Genomic DNA, 18,586 nt, shown 5'->3' on the forward strand with positions numbered 1-18,586 from the left:
TTGACCCTCCGCCAGGGGCCAGCCACCTGCCTCTGGCCCTACAGGCCACACGGATGGGGGAGGAAACCCTCCTTCAGGACTTGTCTGGGAGCAGAGTTCAGGAGGAGAGCCCAACCAGGGCCCCGGACACCTCTGCCCTACAGAAGCGAGTGCTGACCAATGACCTCGGGAGCCTCGGCAGCCCCAAGTGGCCACAGGGGGATGGCTATGTGGGGGACATGAGGCATGTGAAGCTCTCTCCTCCCTTCCTGGAGTGCCAGGAGGGCCGGCTCCGTCCTGGCTGGCTTGTCACACTTTCTGCCACCTTCTATGGTCTCCAGCCAGACCTCAGCCCAGAGGTCAGGTAAGTGGGTTTGCGCAGTCTTTGACACATTTGCGGGTACATGGGGGTGGGGGCCCCGAGTCCAGCCAGCTGTGCGTGGGCCATTTGGCACACACATATGTATCTGGGGGGGCACAGATGTGCCTATTTGCGTTCAGCTATTTGCAGTTGACTCTGGGAATCTGTAACTGTCTGTTAGCACATACAGGTGTGAGTGTACACAGTGCGTATGAATCAACCCACTTGTACGTAGGTACAGACATATGTGTGTGTACAGCTGGGCACAGTTCTGCCCCCAGGTCTGGGGAGTGGGGAGAAGGCAGGAGCAGGCTTAGTGTGGATGACAGTGATAGGCCATGCACGAGTAGTCTCATGGGCATTCCAAGAGTCCAACCTGCTGCTCTTAAGCAATCTAGAACTATAAAAGGAGGCTTCTCCAAGGGACGAAAAGTTCTTGGGGGGGGAAGCTTGGGAACCATTCATTGCCCCTTCTGTCTAGGAGTTGGCCAGGTCCTCAGGGTCACTCCCAGTGGCTATATTCTCACATCAAGTGGGTTCCAGTCCTGCTTGTCCTGACTGGTACTCTTCAAATGACTGACCTCCTCCTTCAACCGGAATAAAGAGGTGATTGGGAACCCTGGTGGGGAGGAGGCAGCAAATGGGCACAGAACTGCAAGGCACGCAACAATCAAATTGTTTTTCCAGCTCTGTGTCCCTATTCATTGCTCCCAACAGGCTTTCCCTCCTGCCAGCCAGCAGCCTGGCCTCTAGCCAGCTCTCCCCACTCAGCCCAGAGCAGAGTTTTGGAACTCTGGGGCCAGGCAGCTCCATTCCATAGTTCCTATGCTGTGATCAATTCAGATCTGGTCTGGGTAGAGTGAGGGGTGGTTAATAGCTGAGTTCAGGGCCTGTGCGTGTGTGTGTGTGTGTGTGTGTGTGTGCGCGCGCGCATACATGCGGTGGAAAAGTGTGAAAATCCCCTTCAGACAGATCATCAGAGCCAGCTTCCACATGTCTTGACATGCCCCCTCCGTCTACCCACTGATAGAAACAGGAAATGCTAGGATGTTGAAAAGCTGAGGGATATCAGGGAACAACCTACAGGGAAGAAGACTGTTGCCCACAGAAACAGTGAGGATGAATAGCACTGGAGAAATGAAATACAGGTGTGCCCTCTGTCCTTGCACACTGCAACTGCTCTGCTAAAGTTTGCAAAGCTTGCAATGCTCCCTGGTCTGGGGCCTGAGGACACATGACCACCTTGGCACCCTTCGCTGCACCCCTAACTGCCAACTCACTGCCCTAGGGGGCAGGTGCAGATGGACATAGACCTTCAGAGCGTGGACATCAATCAGTGTGCCAGTGGGCCAGGCTGGTACTCCAACACACACCTGTGTGATCTCAACAGCACCCAGGTAAGGATAAGGAGGACAGTGGAGGAGGGGGCCCTGGGGTCCTGCCTCCCTTCCCCTTTCCCATCCCTGCCACCACCCAGCTCCTGGGAGCAACTGACCAAAGCATATCAGCCTCAGGGCTTCAAGGGAATCCCTAGTGATGAGAGAGACAGAAATGAGATTCCAGTCTTTTAATTTTTTTTATTTTTATTTTTTCAAGATTTTATTTATTTATTTGAGATAGAGAGAGAGAGAGTAGGCGTGTATGCATGCGTGCACGTGTGCACGCACGCACATGTGGTTGGGGGAGGGACAAAGGGACAAGCAGACTCCCCACTGAGCAAGGAGCCCACCCCAGGACACTGAGATCATGACCTGGGCTGAAGGCAGACACTTAACTGAGCCACCCAGGCACCTTGAGATACAGGGCTATTTATTTATTTATTTATTTATTTTTAAAGATTTTATTTTATTTATTTGACAGACAGAGATCACAAGTAGGCAGAGAGGCAGGCAGCGAGAGAGGAGGAAGCAAGCTCCCTGCTGAGCAGAGAGACCAATGTGGGGTTTGATCCCAGGACCCTGGGATCATGACCTGAGCCGAAGGCAAAGGCTTTAACCCACTGAGCCATCCAGGCGCCCCTAAACAAGGCTATTTAAAAGTGAGGACACTTACAGTCAAAAAAATACTTCAATAAAAAATAAAAACTAAAAGACAAGAAAAGAAAATTCAGAAATGATATGTTGATGGTCATTTCTGAGAAGTTCCCAACTTCTCCTGCTTGATACATAATAGGCACTTAAAGTTGAATGAATAATAAAAAAACACGAACATAGAAAAAAAAAGTGAGGGGCTACCTGGCTGGCTGTCTGTAGAGCATGTGACTCTTGATCTCTGGGGACCTTGAGTTTAAGCCCACATTGAGTGTAGAACCTACATTAAAAAAAAAAAAAAGTGAGGGACGCCTGGGTGGCTCAGTGGGTTAAGCCTCTGCCTTCGCCTCAGGTCATGATCTCAGGATCCTGGGATGGAGTCCGGCATCGTGCTCTGTGCTCAGCAGGGAGCCTGCTTCCTCCTCTCTCTCTCTCTGCCTGCCTCTCTGCCTACTTGTGATCTCTGTCAAATAAATAAATAAAATCTTAAAAAAAAAAAAAGTGAGGACACTTACAGCCTGCTCCCCATCCCCCAATGGAGATAGTCTCCCTCATTCCTTTGAATTCTCAGTATGCCTCCCTCTCTGTTCTCCCTTTTGGTACTGGGTGCCCTAAGATCCATCCCCAGGACCGCTCCCTAAGCCCCTATTAATCATCCCCTTTCCCTCTCCTGGACCACATTCTCCATGTTGATAGAGCTCTTAAGTGTAATTGTTGGTTGGGGTGTGGGAGGACTCTAACCAAAGAAGGAGCTTGAAGAGCTCTGGGATTGGTAAAGGTGAGGGAACCCAAGCCAGGTGCTGGCAGACTCAAAGCCATGGATGCAGGAGATCAGGATAATGGAAAACAATGGCTGGTAATCCTGCAAGCCCGGGACTAAAAAACTGGGAGGCCAGTGAACTAATAATAATCTGCTCCACGGCTGCACTTGACCGCGTGTCGTGCCTGAGCTGAACCAAAGCCAAGGCGAGCCCTGCAGCCTGCTGGGAGGTGGGGCGGGTTTGGGCATCTGTGGCTCTTTGGGGCACATGTTTTTGGAACTCTAAGTCCAGGGATGGAGAAGGGCTCCCATTATTCAGTGCATTATTAAACCCAGCCACAGCACGTCTCAGTACACATTGGCCTGATTGTGCAGACGCTGGTGGGAACATAGCGCGTTCTCGTGCTCCTGGCAAGAAGGGAAGCTGGGCCATGATTTCAGAAGTACCACCGTGTAACTTTTCTAGGTGAAGTCAGGTGCTCAATGTGGAAGCTCCCAGGGCGAAGCCCTTCCTTCATCCCACTGTTAGGTCTGTCCCTAACCACTGCCTCCAGCAGATCTGACCTCATGCATGTGCTCATTTCCCCTGCCTGGCTCTGAGGTCTGCTCCATCCCCTGCTAGGCAGACATCAATGGATGGAGGTGGAATAAAGAGCCGGCCTTGGCATCCCACCAGCCTGGCATTAGCCTGGCATTAGGGCTGGGGAAATCAGTCCTGTGCCAAAGCCAGATGGCCCCTGGTAGGGGAAGCCTCTCCTCTGTGGGGGCCTTTTCAAACCACCTGTGAACCAAAGGTGGAAGGTGATGGGGACCCTTTGAAACAGGATGTAGGCACACAGATGTGATTGGACTCCAAGTTCTTCCTACTTCCACCTCCCCCGGTGCCTCACTGTAGCAACAGCTGGGCACTGGGACATGGGATCTATGAGGCTCCTGTCATTGCCTCTCAGAATAAAAGGGTGATCTCTTCCCAAACTCTTTGTTGAAAAGAGATGATGACAGGAATAGAGTAGGGTTTCCAGAGAGAGAAGGATTCCTAAAGACTAGGGAGGACTTCTAGTGTGTAGGGGGGTGTCCCTTATACGGAGCAGGTGCTGTGAATAGGAAGGTATGCGGACCCTCCATCTCTTCCCAGGAGCGAAAACCCCATATAAATCTCTATCGTGTTTGTCATGCCTGCAGTGTGTCCCCTTGGACAGTCAGGGCTTTGTCCTCGGCCACTACCTCTGCCGCTGCCGACCTGGCTTCTATGGGGCCAGCCGCTCTGGGGGTATGTTAACCATGGTGAGGGTCAGGCTGGGCTGGGTGGAGGGGGCATCTGGGGAGAAAAGGCTGGGGTGAGACACTGGCAGGGGTCTTGTGGGGCAAGGGCAGAAGGTGGAGAGAAGCAGGCAAGGCAGGCAGGATCCACTGGGGGGGTGTCTGCACCTTCTGAAAATGAGCCCTTACCACGCCAGTCTAATGCAAGTTGAGCCTCGAAGTGAGTCCTAGCCTAGCATTGCCTCTTTCTGTTTCCCGATCCTTCCCTGGGAATATCCACTTCCTCACTCGCCCTGCTTCCCAGCCCGCCCCAGGTGGTGACCAACTGTAGGAGGGCAGGGAGAGAGCTATGGTGACCCGTGGGAGAGAAGGCTGGCATGCCCCCGCCGGGACCCTCTCCTTGCAGCCATCTTGTTCTTTATAGGGTTGGGAGAGAGTGCTGCCCAGCCTGCTGGGCAATTCGGGGCCCCACATGGCAGCTCCGGGAGGCTGTTGCGGTGCCAGCCGTGTGCCGAGGGCTGCACCAGCTGCAGGGACGCTAGGCCATGCCTGGTGGAGGAAGCCTCGGCACTTCGGGCAGCCGTGCTGGCCTGCCAGGCCTGCTGCATGCTGGCCGTCTTCCTGAGCATGCTGCTCTCCTACAGATGCCGCCGGAGCAAGGTAAGGAAGGCGCCGCCTCTCCTACACGTGTCCTACCGTCCCTTGGGTCCCCAGCATCACCTAGGGGCCAGAGGCTCCCTAAGACGAGAACTCAGAAGAAATGGGTTCTGGTCTTCATGCTTAACCTAACACACCAGGTGACCTTGGGCAAGTGACCCCATTGCCTTAGATTTGTTGCCTGTTAAGTGTAGGCATTGACTTGATTCAAAACACAGTGTAGGCACTAGGGAGACATGGTCTAGACTCCCCTGGAGCTCCCAATTGAACAGAGGAAGCAGGCCTATAAAGAAAATGACAACGCAGCACAACAGAGGCAAGGATGGAAGTGTGTGTTGGTTGCCATGTGAGCTCAAAGAAAGGACCCAGTTGTCCTGCTTGAGACGGCCTGGGAAAGCCCATCTGGAGAACATGACATTTGAGCCAGTCTTGAAGGTCAACTAACTGATTTCCAGGCAGAGAAGGGGTTACCTAGACAAAGAAGCAGTCTGACCCAAAGTCTGGGGAATGTGTGGGATCCTTCTAGCTCCAGCAGCTTGTGACTGGAGCCCAGGTCTGCAATCAGGCCCCTTCTAGGATTGGGGAGGCAGGGGGCGAGGGCTGGAGGACAGATGCTACGTGCAACCTTGGTCTTAGCCTGTGGTGGGACTGGGGGGGTGGCGTGGCTGTGGACCAAGAGGGCAGAGCTGATGTTACAGGGTAAGACCTTAGCCCAGGGCCACCAAGTGACTCCTAAAACAGGCCTGAGATTCTCCCCCACAATCGTCCAGGCTCTGCTTTACCACTGCCCTGTTCACACACCTCTCTCTTTCCTGGGTTCACAGAGGATCCGAACCTCTGGAGTTGTCCTGCTGGAAGCCATCCTTTTTGGATCCCTTCTGCTCTACTTCCCTGTGAGTCTGTGGCCAGAGTCTGACCCCACGTGATCCCTGCCTGGTGTCCTCCAAACCCCAGAATCCTACCTCCTTTCTGCTCCCTTAGAGAAATTCAGAGACCTCAAAATCTCCATACTCATATCTACAAATGGCAGGCTGGCCTGGTGAACTCCAAAGCCAAAGAGTCCTGGCTAAAAAGAGCTCGATGTCCTACTGTGTGACTTAGGACAAATGACCTAACCTCTCTGATACTTCAGCTGCTCCTCTGAGGGATGGAGGTGATGATGCCTCTGTGCCAAGGCTATTGGAAAGGGCAGCAGATCAGAAAGAGGAAGTTCATGGGAGAGCCCCAACTTCTGTCCCCCTCCCGCACTCCCCAGGTCTTCATTCTGTACTTCAAGCCCAGTGTATTCCGCTGTATCGCTCTCCGCTGGGTCCGATTGCTGGGTTTTGCCACTGTCTACGGCACCATTATACTCAAGCTTTATAGGTAGGGTCTGGGGCAGACCTTGCTCTGGGGCTGCTCACTCCAGGCAGCCCCAGCTCGTTTGGAAAGGGGTGGAGTTCTTCCCAGCCAGACCCTTACCAGCTCTACTCCCCGGTGCACCCCCCCACCCCCACCCCAGGCCCACCCCTATCACCATAGCCCTCCTCAGATGCAGCATTTTGGGGGGGCAGGGAGGCAGCCAACCATGGGAAGGACAGGAGGACAGGCACGTGTGGAGGGGAAGGAAGCCATGGACAGAGGCCAGAGACCTGGCCCCTCTCCTTGGCCCTCCGCCTATGCCTCTCCCCACCACCCGCACCCTTGTAGAGTTCTCCAGCTGTTTCTGTCTCGGTCGGCCCAGCGGGGCCCCCACCTCAGCAATGGGCGGCTGCTGCAGCGGCTGGGGCTGCTCCTGCTGCTCATGCTGGCCTTCCTGGTGATGTGGACGGCGGGGGCCCTGGAAAGAGGCAGCCATGCACCCCTGGTGGCCCGTGGCCACACTCCTGCGGGCCGCCACTTCTACCTCTGCCATCACGACCGCTGGGACTACATCATGGTTGTGGGTGAGCTGCTTCCGCTGAGCCCGCCTCACTGGGAACCTCCATGCTGCACCTGCAGGGGTCCTCCCGCCTTGGCCTTGCCCCCAGTCCCCGCCTCCCCCGGCACACCTGGCACAGAGAGGGGCCACCGCCCAGCTGCTGAGCTGGTGCCTGCATCTCTGCCCCCCACTCCCCCACAGCTGAGGTGCTGCTCCTATGTTGGGGCAGCTTCTTGTGCTACGCCACCCGAGCCGTTCCCTCCGCCTTCCATGAGCCACGCTACATGAGCATCGCCCTGCACAACGAGCTGCTTCTCTCCTCTGCCTTCCACACGGCCAGGTGAGGCCTCCCCCCACCCCGACCCACCACACCTCCCCATCGCCCACCACTCTCGCCTCTCCCAGGCCCTAGGAGCCCCATCCCACAGCCATCCTCGCCATGCAGCCAGGCCTCAGCCAGGGGAGAAAGGCCCCTCCGCCATCGGTGGCCCTCCCCTCAGATACCCTTCCTGCACCCCAGGTCTTATGCAGCACCCCAAAAGAGGAAGCATGTCTGCTCCTAATTCTCCTCCTAGTCCTAGGCCACATGTCCGGCATCCCCACTGTGCTCCCTCCTACACATGCTCAATTCTCCCTGCCTTTTTCCCCCTCACACCTCAGCTCCTCCAGCAGCAAGCCTGCTGTGAATGTTCACAAGGACTTGGTGGTGTGGCAAAGGCAGAATCAACCCACAGGGCATCCATAACAGAGCTGGGAGCACGAATCTGTGCTCTAGGAGACCAGAGAAGAGTAGTCTGGGAGGGCTTCTCAGAGGTGGGGGTTAATGTGAGCCTTGAGGTAGGACCTACATCCTTGAGAGGGCAAGAAGAAGAAGTGCCCTTTTCTACCCACCCAGAAGCTCCACAGAGATCAGGACTGAAGCTAGGAGGTGAGCCAGTGAGACAGGTGAGGGAGAAGAGGCCCCTGCCACTGAGAGCTGATGTTCCCCTCCCTCACACCCTCAGGTTTCTGCTGGTTCCCTCCCTGCACCCAGACTGGACCCTGCTCCTCTTCTTCTTCCACACCCACAGCACCGTCACCACCACACTGGCTCTGATCTTCATTCCTAAGGTGAGGTCTCCCCTCTCCTGGTTGTGAGCCTACCCCAGCCCCTTGGTAAGGGCACCGTGGATCTGCCGCCGCCGCAGCGCCCTCTTCAGGTCAGAGTGAGGATGACACCCTGGGGGAGAGTGGGCGAAGCCGCAGGGGCCTGTGGGAGGAGCCCGCTTGGGGTGGAGGGTGGGGAGGAAGCGACAGTGTCTCTCTGCCTCCCATCTGAGGGCAAAGGAAATCAGAGCTAGGGCAGGAGGGGTCTTTGTAACACACCTAGCAGTTTAGTGTGGTGGACTCTGAAAAATCAACTTGGAAGCAGTTACAGAGAGATAGGTCAGGGAGCTGAAGGCCATGGCTAGGAATTGTGGGGGCAGTTGCGTCGGACCCCACTCTCCCCAGTCTCTGAGCTAAAGAAAATCAGGGAGGATGACAGAGAGCAAAACTCTTCCTGCCCTCAGAATTGCGAATTAGAGAGGGGGTGAAGGTGCCCCAAGTAAAGATGGATTCCCCGGAGCAGGTGGGAATAGGAGTAAACAGGGAGCAGAACTGACTCTTTTTTTTCCCCGCCATCACACCCATCCTGGCCAGTTCCAGAAGCCGGGGGCTCCTCCCCTAGAGGAGATGGTGGATGAGGTGTACGAGGACGAGCTGGACCTGCAGCGCTCAGGCTCCTACCTGGACAGCAGCATCGCCTCAGCCTGGAGCGACCGCAGCCTGGACGCTGGAGACATCCGGGTAGGAGCCGGCCTCCTCGCCTCCTTTGGATGCTTGCTTTTAGAGACTGGGCCAGGATCACTGCTGCCCTGCAGCCTGGGCCATGTATCCTGCAGGCCCCTCCCCTGACCCTCACTTTCCCTCTCTCGAAGACCTGCCTCCTTTCCTCCTTCCCTTCTCCAGCCACCTCCCCTGACTGTTCAGATGCCTTCACACACCACCTAAGTGAAGAGACCACCAGAAGCCCAGAACATGCATCCCTGAAACCCAGGCCACTTGGCAAGTGAGAGGCAGGGCGGTGGGTGGCGCTCCACTCCCACCCAGCAGGGGCAGTCGTGAGGGACAGGACATCTGGGCACTTGGTGACCCTAGGGCCAACCACGGGGCTGCATAGTTCACACAGTTAGCGACTACCAGAAATTTCCACATCGGGACATCCATTCCCTGGACTTGGCAGTCTTAGAGAAGGGAAGTTTTTCCTGAGTCTTACATCAGGAGAGCATCTTTGCCCTTCTTTTTCAGTGTAGGGGCATCATAGTCACGGAACCCAGATCAGAAACTCAGTGGGTAGGAAATAAGGAAACCTGGCGGTCTCAGCCTGTTGTTTGATGAAACCCAAGGTGTGGGAACAACCTCAGGAAGCCATTTTGTCCATTGTCTCCATCTCCCCTGGGGCCTCCCTGTACCCCTGCCTTGTTTGCATCTCCCAACTCGTCCTTGTCCTAGCTGCCTCTGCCTGTTTTTCCCCCGTGTCCTCCTCCCCTTCTGGGCTCTGCCTCCTGGGGAAGAGGCTGAACTGAGGCCCCAGTCGAGCTGGGAGGCCAGAGAGTGTGGAGGTGCTCGGCCACAGCAATGCCAGCCCATACCCCTACTTTGCGGAGCAGCACACAGTCCCCGTCCCTATGCCGATGCTGGCTCTGAGGAGGAATCCAAAGTAGAAGGTTCTCAAATTCCCATTCCCGCACTTGAACCCGAATAGAGCACTTCTCTCACCATCAATCTCACGTGACCCTCCTGAGGACGCTCACAGGAGGCAGCCAGCTCTTGTTACCTCGTAGAAGCAGAGGCTCTGAGAGCCTTCAGGGGGCGCCTGGGTGGCTCAGTCCACTGAGCGGCTGCCTTAAGCTTTGGTCGAGATCCTGGAGTCCTGGGATGGAGCCCCGTGTCCTGGGATTAAGCTCTGTGCTCAGCGAGGAATCTGCTTCTTCCTCTGCCCCTCACCCCCACTCATGCTCTCTCTCAAATAAATAAAATCTGAAAAAAGAGAAAACAGCCTTCATGCACATGCTGGGTCATGAAGGCTGGTCAACCCAGGCTTCCTGTCACCCAGGCAAGTGGCTTCCATCAGATCACAGAGAAAGGAGTGCCCCCCGCATCCTCAGAACCAAGCAGATGTGACTCAGAGAGGACAGGTGGATCCTGAGGGTTGTCTAAGCAGGGAAGGGACACAGCTTGGTGGGAAGAGATGCTCCAGAGAAAATGGTCCAAATAATGGCTGGGAGAGCAGGAGGCAGGGCAGTCAGGCCCTGGAGAGAGCTCCATGCTCCATCTGCTCCCCTCATGCCTCCCTCCCCGCAGGATGAGCTGAAGAAGCTCTATGCCCAGCTCGAGGTCCACAAGACCAAGGAAATGGCTGCAAACAACCCACACCTGCCCAAGAAGCGAGGCAGCTCGCGCCAGGGCCTGGGCCGCTCCTTCATGAGGTACCTGGCCGAGTTCCCGGAGGCCCTGGCCCGCCAGCACTCCCGGGACTCGGGCTCCCCCGGCCTGGGCAGCCTGCCTGGCTCCTCGCGCCGCCGGCTCCTCAGCTCCAGCCTCCAGAACCCCGAGGGGACCCCAGCCCTGCGCAAGTCCCGCAGCACCTATGACCACGAGCGCCAGGGTCACCGCCAGGAGCAGGACCCACCGCTCCTTGACTCGCTGCTGTGCAGGAAGCTGGCCAAGAAGGCCTCAAGGGAAAGCAGGGAGGGTCAGGAGTCGGTGGAGGGGCCCCCTGCCCTGGGCTTCAGGTCCGCCAGCGCCCACAACCTGACAGTGTGCGAGAGGCTCCCCAGGGCCAGGCCCACGTCCCTGCAGAAGTCTCTCAGCGTGGTGGCGGGCTCCAGGGAAAAGGCCCTGCTCGTGGCCAGCCAGGCCTACCTGGAGGAGACCTATCGGCAGGCCAAGGAGCGGGAGGAGAGGAAGAAGGCCGAGGCAGCCTTGGCGAGCCCAGTGAGGAGGCCGTCGGCCAGGAGGCTGGAGCGAGCTCGAGGGGCCCCCCTGTCAGCCCCACCATCCCCGGCCAAGAGCCGCAGCGTGGACGGCTCCCATACGGCCGCCGCTGCCACAGGGAGGCTTCAGGAGGAGGCTGCCAGGAGGCTGCCTCACCCGCCCGTCCGGCACCAGGTCTCCACACCCATCATGACCCTGTCTGGAGCGGGCCTGGGAGAGCCAAGGATGCTGTCTCCCACCTCCACCCTGGCTCCAGTTCTGATGCCAGCTCCCGCCCCGGCCCCGGCCCCAGCCCCGGCCCCAGTCCCAGCCCCGGTCCCAGCCCCAGCCCCAACACCAGTCCCTGTCCTGGCACCAATCCCCGTGCCCCCCCAAAGCCCCAACTTACTCCCTTTCATCTGCCCCTGGGAGAATGCAGAACTGCCAGTCAAGAAAGGAAATGTGGCTCAAGAAAGCCCCTCAGGGCCAGAGCGGAGCAGCCTCTCCCCTTCCCCAGCTCGGGCCAAGCTCTGGAGAGCCCTCTCTGTTGCAGTTGAGAAAAGGAGCACAGGGGAGAATGCGGGGAACACAGAGGATGGACACCTCCAAGGGGGAGCTGATGAGGGCGATGAGGACAAGTCTAAGGTTTTCTCTAAATCCCACAGCCTCAAGACCCCCATTCAGCAGGTTTCCATGCACAGTCTAGGCCTGGCTATCAAAGCTTTGACTCGTTCCCGGAGCACTCACAAAGAGAAGGAGAGCGGGAAAGGGAGTCCTGAGACAGAGGAGAAAGGCAGAGCTGCAGTGGAGGGCGAGGGTGTGGAGCCATGCCCCAGGTCCCCCAGGCTAAGCCGGCCCAAGGCTGTGAATAAGCAGGCCGCTCTTGCACCCTGTGATGATGAGGAGTCCCTCCAGAACCAACAGAACACTCACACCAGCAGAATGCTTCAAGTCTGTCGCTGGCAGGGCAGCAGGGAACAAGAAGACAGAGGCAGGAGGACATCCCACTGTCTAGGGGAGGGGAAAGGAGAGAGAGCAGGTAAAGCAGGGTCTGCTACACTGAGGCAAGCCAGCCAAGGCACAGTTGGGGACAAAAGTGCTGAGGGAGCAAAAGAAGCCCCTTTTGTGTGGCGGGAACTACCCAAAGCTGGCCTCCAGTCCCTGGGCGGAGCTGACCACAGGATGGCAGAGATGTGCCCCAGGGAAGTCACCCAGTCAGAAGTGTGTCAGCCTGACCGTGGCTACAAGGCCCAGATCTGCCCCTGGGAGGCGAGCGAAGGAGCCCCTGAGAAGGGGGCGTTACGACAAGATCTCGATGACTCCCAAGAGAGAGGGAGAGCCTCAGAAAAGTCAGAGCCCCAAAGTGTGGTGGTTTTTGCTCGGAAAAAGCCAGAGAGGCTGGTCAGGGGGCAGGAGGCCGTGTGTCCCTGGGAGGGCGCCGATCCTGGGAGTCTGTCCTGCTGGTCAGTCTCTCAGGACTCTGACAGAACCAAGGGCATGTCTGAGGCACTGGGCAGGAGAGAGGCTGGAGAGGTGAAGAAGCATCAGCAGGAGGGCACAGGCCCAGAAGTTTGTACAGCTGACACTGCCAAGGCAGAGCTCTGTCCCTGGGAGGCATGTGAGGGAGGGAATGGGAAACCATTCCAGGAGGGCATGAAGAAGGTTCCCCAGGAAAAGCAGGAAACCTCCAAGAAAGCAATCTTCTGGAAAGAACAGAAACTGAGTGGGAACTTGGAGTCTTTTTGTCCATGGGAGAGGACAGATTTCCGGGGCCCCTCAGCAGTCTCCACTCCGGCCCCAGGAGCCCCTGGATGCTCCGGGAGTGTGGGCAGTAGCATCTCAGAAGTGTGTCCGTGGGAGGCAGGAGATGCTCCTACCAGGAAAGCAGAGATCTGTCCCTGGGAGCTAGGTGATGAGGTAGTGGGGAAGGAAATGCTGAGTCAGGGGACAGGGGGAAATTTTCTCCAGGAAGAGGGGAAAGCCTCCAGACAGGTTTTTCCTGGGAAGCCTGGAGAGATGGGAGAGATGGGAGAACAGGCTGGGAAGGCAATGCAGAAAAGGGATCAACAGCAGGAGTCAGTGTGTCCCCAGGAGACCTCAAACCCTGGGCCATCCCGCCCATGTCTAGATAGCTCCTCAACCAAAGCTGGTGGCCAATTCCTTAGCAAGGGAGGAAGCAGAGCAACACAGGTAGGTCCCCGGGAAGATCCCAGGCCACAGCCAAAGGAAGTAACACCTGCCAGGGCAGAACTCTGTCCCTGGGAGGTAGATGAAAGAATAAGGGACGACTGGACATTGGACCAGACAGCAAAAGCAAGAGAATCTCAAAAGGACAAGGAGAAAGTGCCTGGGATGTCAGGGATCAAAGATGGCACAGCTGGGGAAGAGCCTGAGGGACAGATCCAAAAGCAGGAAGCAGTCTGTCCTTGGGAGAATGTGGACCCTGGCAGCTTCTCCCCACAATCAGGCCCTCAAAAAGCAGATGGACCCAGAGCCAGTTTCCACATGTCAGGCAGTGTGGGAAGCAAAGCTGCGGAGATCTGTCCATGGGATATGGAGGACACTGTGTCTGCTGAGAAGGCTGAGGTCTGTCCCTGGGAGGTGGGTGCTGGAGCAGGGCAGGAAAGGGCTTTGGGAGTTGAGGCCTTTGGGAAATTTCCAAATGACACAGGAAAGGTTTCTGCACGTCCTGGACCCAGCAAGACAGCTGTTACTGCTCCAGAGAAGCCAGAGAGGCCAGCCTGGGAGCGGGAGGTGGCCTGTCCCTGGGAAAGCTTGGATCCAGGCAGCTCCTCTTGGCATTCGGACTCTCTGGGCACAGAGAGACCAAAAGCTGGATTCCAGGAACTGGACCACGTGGGCTGCCGGGCAGCTGAGGTGTGTCCCTGGGAAGTGGAGGAGGTCCCTGCCAGTGAGAAAGCCAAGATCTGTCCATGGGAGGCGAATGAAGGAGCTTCTGGGACAGGACTGGACCAAGAGAGGAGTGACTTAGCAGGGCAGGGGGAGAAAACTCTAGAAAAGGAGAGACTCACCTCCCTGGGAGAAGACATACCAAAATGGGAGACAAAACAGAGTCAAGAGCAGGAAGCTGTTTGTCCTTGGGAGAAGGGCTTGAGGGAACCCTTGGTGGAGGGCCCTGAGGTCTCAGACTCATCCATCAGCATGAGTCGTGAAGTGGCTGAGGGACATTCCTTGGAAGTGAGGGATGAGGCAGCAGAGAAAGGGCACCTGACACACGACCCAAAGACGGGCTCCCTCCCAGGACACAAAACCCCAGAAAGAGCTCCATCTTCAATAGTAGGAGAATTCACTACTGACCATGGGGGAAAAGCAAGCAATGAGTTACACTCTGTCTGTCCCTGGGAAAGCATGGCCCCGGCAGGCGCTGTCTCTTACCCTGACCATCAGGGCCGTGACCAGCCTACAGCTGGCTCTCAGACACTGGCCAGCGTCGGGGTCAGGCTCACTGAGGTGTGCCCGTGGGATGCTCCTGCCTTAGATACTCCTAAACCTGACAGCAGCACCAAAGCTGCCATCTGCCCCTGGGAGGTGCCTGAAAGGGCCCCAGACGAAGGGACGGCAAGCCAGGATGGAAAAGGGCCACCTCAAGAGGAGAAGGGGAGAGCCCCAGGAAGACCAGAGCCCAAAGCTGTGGTGGTTCAGGAGAAGCCAGAGAGGGCAGATGGGAAACAGGAGGCGGTGTGTCCCTGGGAGAGTCAAGACTGTGGGGAGCTGTCTCCACAGCCAGCCCCGCGAGCTTCTGACAGGCGCAAAGGCAGTTCGGAGGCAGCAGGCAGTGTGGGGGCCAAGGTGGCAGCAGTGGGTCCGTGGGAAGCAGAAGCAGCTCCATCTGCTAAAGAAGTGGAAATCTGCCCTTGGGAGGTGAATAAGGAAGCTGCAGAGAAAGGGGGACTGGGGCAAGAGGTGGACGGAAAGTCCCAAGGGCAGGGAGAAATGTACCTTCAGAAGTCAGCCTCTGGAGGGACGGAAGAACACATTTCCAAAGAAGCAGCAAAAGTCAGCCGAGAGCAGGAGACCGTGTGCCCCCAGGAAGGCAGAGGTTCGGGAACACCCTGCCCCCAGCCAGATGCTCCCAGCACTGGCCATCCCACATGCAGTCCCCAGGGAGCCAGCCGTGCAAGGAGCAGGATGGCGGAGGTGTGTCAGTGGGAAGTCACAGATCCAGAAGGGAATAAGATAAAGGGCATCATGGCAGATGTCTGTGACTGGGAGGGAACTGGAGTGCCATCTGAGGAATCCGGCCTTCTGGCTTCAACAGCAACTCAGAAGGAAGTATTTTTCCCCACAGACCCTGAGAACCCACCATGCCTTTTAGTCCACAGTCCTCTGGGTAGCTTCCTTCCAGAAAGCAAAAGCGCCCGCCCTGAGGTGAGTAAGGCAGGCAGTACTTTTACTCCAGAAGGTGTCAGAGAACTCCAAGGAGCCTCAGGACGTGGGCCGAGGACGAGCTCAGCCTCAGAGCCGAGTCTCCAAGAAGCTGAGGTTCAGGAATCCTCCTCCTTAACTGGAGACCAAGGAGAAGGGGCTTCTACAGCTCCACAGGAAGAACTCTCCTCGCCAATGGTCTATCCTTGGGACTGTGAGTAACAATGCCATCACGTGAAGTCGAATGTCGGGCGGCTGGTTTTCAGAGGCCAAGGTCCTTTTCAAGTCCTACGTGTTCCCAAAGAGCTGGGTCAGAGACACTGGGCCACTTCCCTCTCCAACAAGGCCAGAAGTCAACCCATTCTGAGACAAACTGTAAAAGACCGGGTGGCTCAGACCCCAAGAGTCTCACCCCTTCTTCACTTCCTACTCTTGTTCCTGCTCTAGAGAACAAAGGCCAGACCCTCTGCTTCAGGGGAATCCTCCCATCCAGAGGACTCAACACGAGCTGTGTCTGGACGCCCGCTTCTGCAGCCAGTGTCAGGGGTGAAGGAAGTCAGCAGGCCCAGCCCACGTTTTCTCATAAGGAGACCCCCTTTCTTGACCATCTTCTGAGAAGAAATGAAACCATGCAAGGCACTGGCAGTACTAGGGACTGAGGAAGGCTGTGAAGGTCACCGTAGGCAGCTTGAGAAGTCACTTAATTCAAGTTCAAGGATAAGTCTGGGGAAAAACTTAAATGGCTCAAGAGGGGTCTGAAATGCCTTAAGGACCTTGCCATCTTGACTTTGGCTCTCCCCTCTGCCGTATTGATCCTCATGCCCACCCTGCTGGCTGCTGATAGAGAGCCAATCGGGCAATCTTAGTTCCTTACCAACATGTGGCTTCCAAAGCAACACCAGAGATGGAGAGCACAGGAGGTAAGGCAGGGGCTCCAAGTCCTCCCAGGGGGAGCCCTCCCTTCCAGACACCCTCTCCATCTGCTTGTGCCCCTTACTAGCTTTTTCAGATGGTTTCTCCCCACTTCTGCCCCATGTTTTGCATCTCGAGTTCACCTCTCTGGCTCGTTCTCCTCCCAGGCTTCCAGGGCTGTCATCAAAGGGAACCTGCTCAGCTGTTGGTATAACGGGAGCCAGGGGTTTCCGTTCTGATGTGAGTACCGCTCCAAATCACTTGCTCAGTAACAAGAGGCCCGCAGCAGTTGCCTTTCCAAGAAGCAAGAAAGCAAGCAGGCCCTGTTTACGGCCGGCGCCAAGAACTGTCCTCAGAAAGAGTAACCCTGCCAGGCAGGTTCGAGGTCTGAAGGTGGGGGAAAGGGCATCATAGAAACACAAAGCCTTTTTCTTAGTGAGCTCGGCTCTATCCTCTCAAGTGAGTTCAGTTCAGGCTACCCTTGCTTAACTGGTCCTAGAGAAGAGTGCTGGAATGAGAGGATACTATCAGAGGGAAGTGAGGAAGGAGAAAAGTACTGGTCAAAGCCCTGGCATTGGCAGAGGTTAGGTGGGGGGAGGAAACAGGTAGACTAGACATGGCAGAGCTTGGCAGGGACCCTGAAGATGACAGTAAGCCTGCCCTCTAACTGCGTGGACCCTGATGCCATTCACAGGGGAGAAAACGACAAAACAAAGAGACCAAATACCCAATGGGGGGAAAAAATGAGTCTGCATATACATACTCTGGGCAGCTTCAAGACTTTGCCAGAAAAAGTAACAAAATCCTCCATTTCCAAAAACAAAGAATGGAAAAACCCAGTCTTTCAGGGACCAGATGCCCTTGTTCTCCTATCTACCCTCTCCCACTTACCTGGTCCCTTGCCCTGGGATTTCAGAGCAGTAATTAAAGCGTACTGCTGCTCTGGGCTCTGGCTAGTTAACCTCCCCACTTCTAAGCTGATGAGAAGTTTGCTAACCACACATCAGAACAAGTCCATTGGGTCGGGTCTCGCTGGGAACAGAAAAGTTGTTCCTATAACCCCTACTGAGAAATAAACCATGGGAAAAAATTATGTTTTTTCTTGTTTTTTCTTTCATGTTAGCTCCAGCTTATTCATTATGGTGATTTTCTTTTTCCAACGTTTTTAAATAGGCACAGTAGACAGGTAGGGAAACAAGAGTTAGCCCGAGGTAACTACACTGCAGCCTTCCGGCCTTTGGGGCTTCGGGGCGGTCTGGCTAATTGTCAGCCAGTCCCCATCTCCGTGGCTGGCACTGCAGACGGACTCTGCCCAGGCCTTCGAGCCAATCCTTTACATCTGGGCCATTCGCTCGGCTGGATCTGACCCCAAGGGAAAATGGAAACGGCACTTATCCTCTGGCTGCCTGTGGCAGCTAGTGCTCAGCAGCTATTCCGGATTATCTGGAGACCCCTGAGACCCATCTGGGGGAGTGGGAGGAAACAGCTCATTTGAAGCACTGTTTTTACATAGTCAGAGAAATCAGTCAGTCACGTGCCCAGTAAGTGCACTCTTTCCTTTCTCTGCTCTCCTCCCCTCCCTGGATTACTTCCCCTCACTCCACAGTGCCCAGCTGTGGATCCTGCGGATAGCACTTGCCTTCTCATTTTGCCTTAATCCAGGGCTCAGGCAAATAGGATGTGGCCAAACCTCACTTCAGCGAAAATGCTGCAAACTGATGTACATTTTAAGCCAAAAGGGTTGAGACTTAAGTAGTATGATCAAGACTGGCTGCTTCGGATTAACCCACCAGCGCTGCCTCTCCCCTAGGCATACACATCTCGTTCCCAGCGTCTGCATTCAGCAGCTGTTGTAAAAACATCAGTTTTCCCCAGTGAGGACTGGTCTGTTGGCTGCCTTGCTGACGTGGTAGTTTTAGAGAGACTGAGGAGTTAGGTTCTTTTTTTTTTTAATGAACTTATTTGAGAGAGAGAGTGTGTGAGTGAGGGGAGAAGCAGAGGGGGAGGGAGAGATAGAATCCCAAGCAGACTCCCCACTTAGTGTGGAACCCAACTTGGGGCTCAATGCCAGGACCCAAAGATAACGACCTAAGCTGAAATCAAGAGTTGGTTGCTCAACTGACCGAGCTGCCCAGGCAGCCCGAATTAGGTTTTTCTTTTTTTTTTTTAAGAATTTATTTATTTGACAGAGTGAGAGAGCTCAAGCAGGGGGAGCATGACAGGAAAAGGGAGAAGCAGACTCCCTACTGAGCAGGGAGCCCAATGTGAGACTCAATCCCAGGGCTCAAGGATCATGACCTGAGCCAAAGGCAGACGCTTAACCATCTGAGCCACCCAGGAGCCTG

General features: G+C 55.9%; 1 protein-coding gene across 4 annotated transcripts; it reads left to right on the plus strand.

Annotated features, from left to right (window-relative positions):
- The first annotated feature begins 1,404 nt into the window (after window positions 1–1,404).
- Window positions 1,405–17,336, plus strand: GPR179 (G protein-coupled receptor 179). 4 transcript variants are annotated; one of them, XM_047708823.1, is made up of 11 exons: window positions 1,405–1,737; window positions 4,313–4,400; window positions 4,815–5,050; window positions 5,872–5,940; window positions 6,303–6,412; window positions 6,737–6,972; window positions 7,149–7,287; window positions 7,952–8,057; window positions 8,628–8,774; window positions 10,332–15,543; window positions 15,777–17,336. In XM_047708823.1, coding segments are annotated over exons 1-11 (6,441 nt in total). In that variant the 5' UTR covers window positions 1,405–1,641; the 3' UTR covers window positions 15,779–17,336. The 4 variants fall into 4 exon arrangements, with proteins under 4 accessions (XP_047564779.1, XP_047564777.1, XP_047564780.1 ...); XM_047708821.1 differs by having other exon boundaries at window positions 10,332–17,336; XM_047708824.1 differs by lacking the exons at window positions 1,405–1,737; window positions 4,313–4,400; window positions 4,815–5,050 and having other exon boundaries at window positions 5,880–5,940; window positions 6,029–6,412; window positions 10,332–17,336.
- Window positions 17,337–18,586: the final 1,250 nt, after the last annotated feature.

This window comes from Lutra lutra, chromosome 16 (genome assembly GCF_902655055.1).
Source record: "Lutra lutra chromosome 16, mLutLut1.2, whole genome shotgun sequence".
NCBI lineage: Eukaryota > Metazoa > Chordata > Mammalia > Carnivora > Mustelidae > Lutra > Lutra lutra.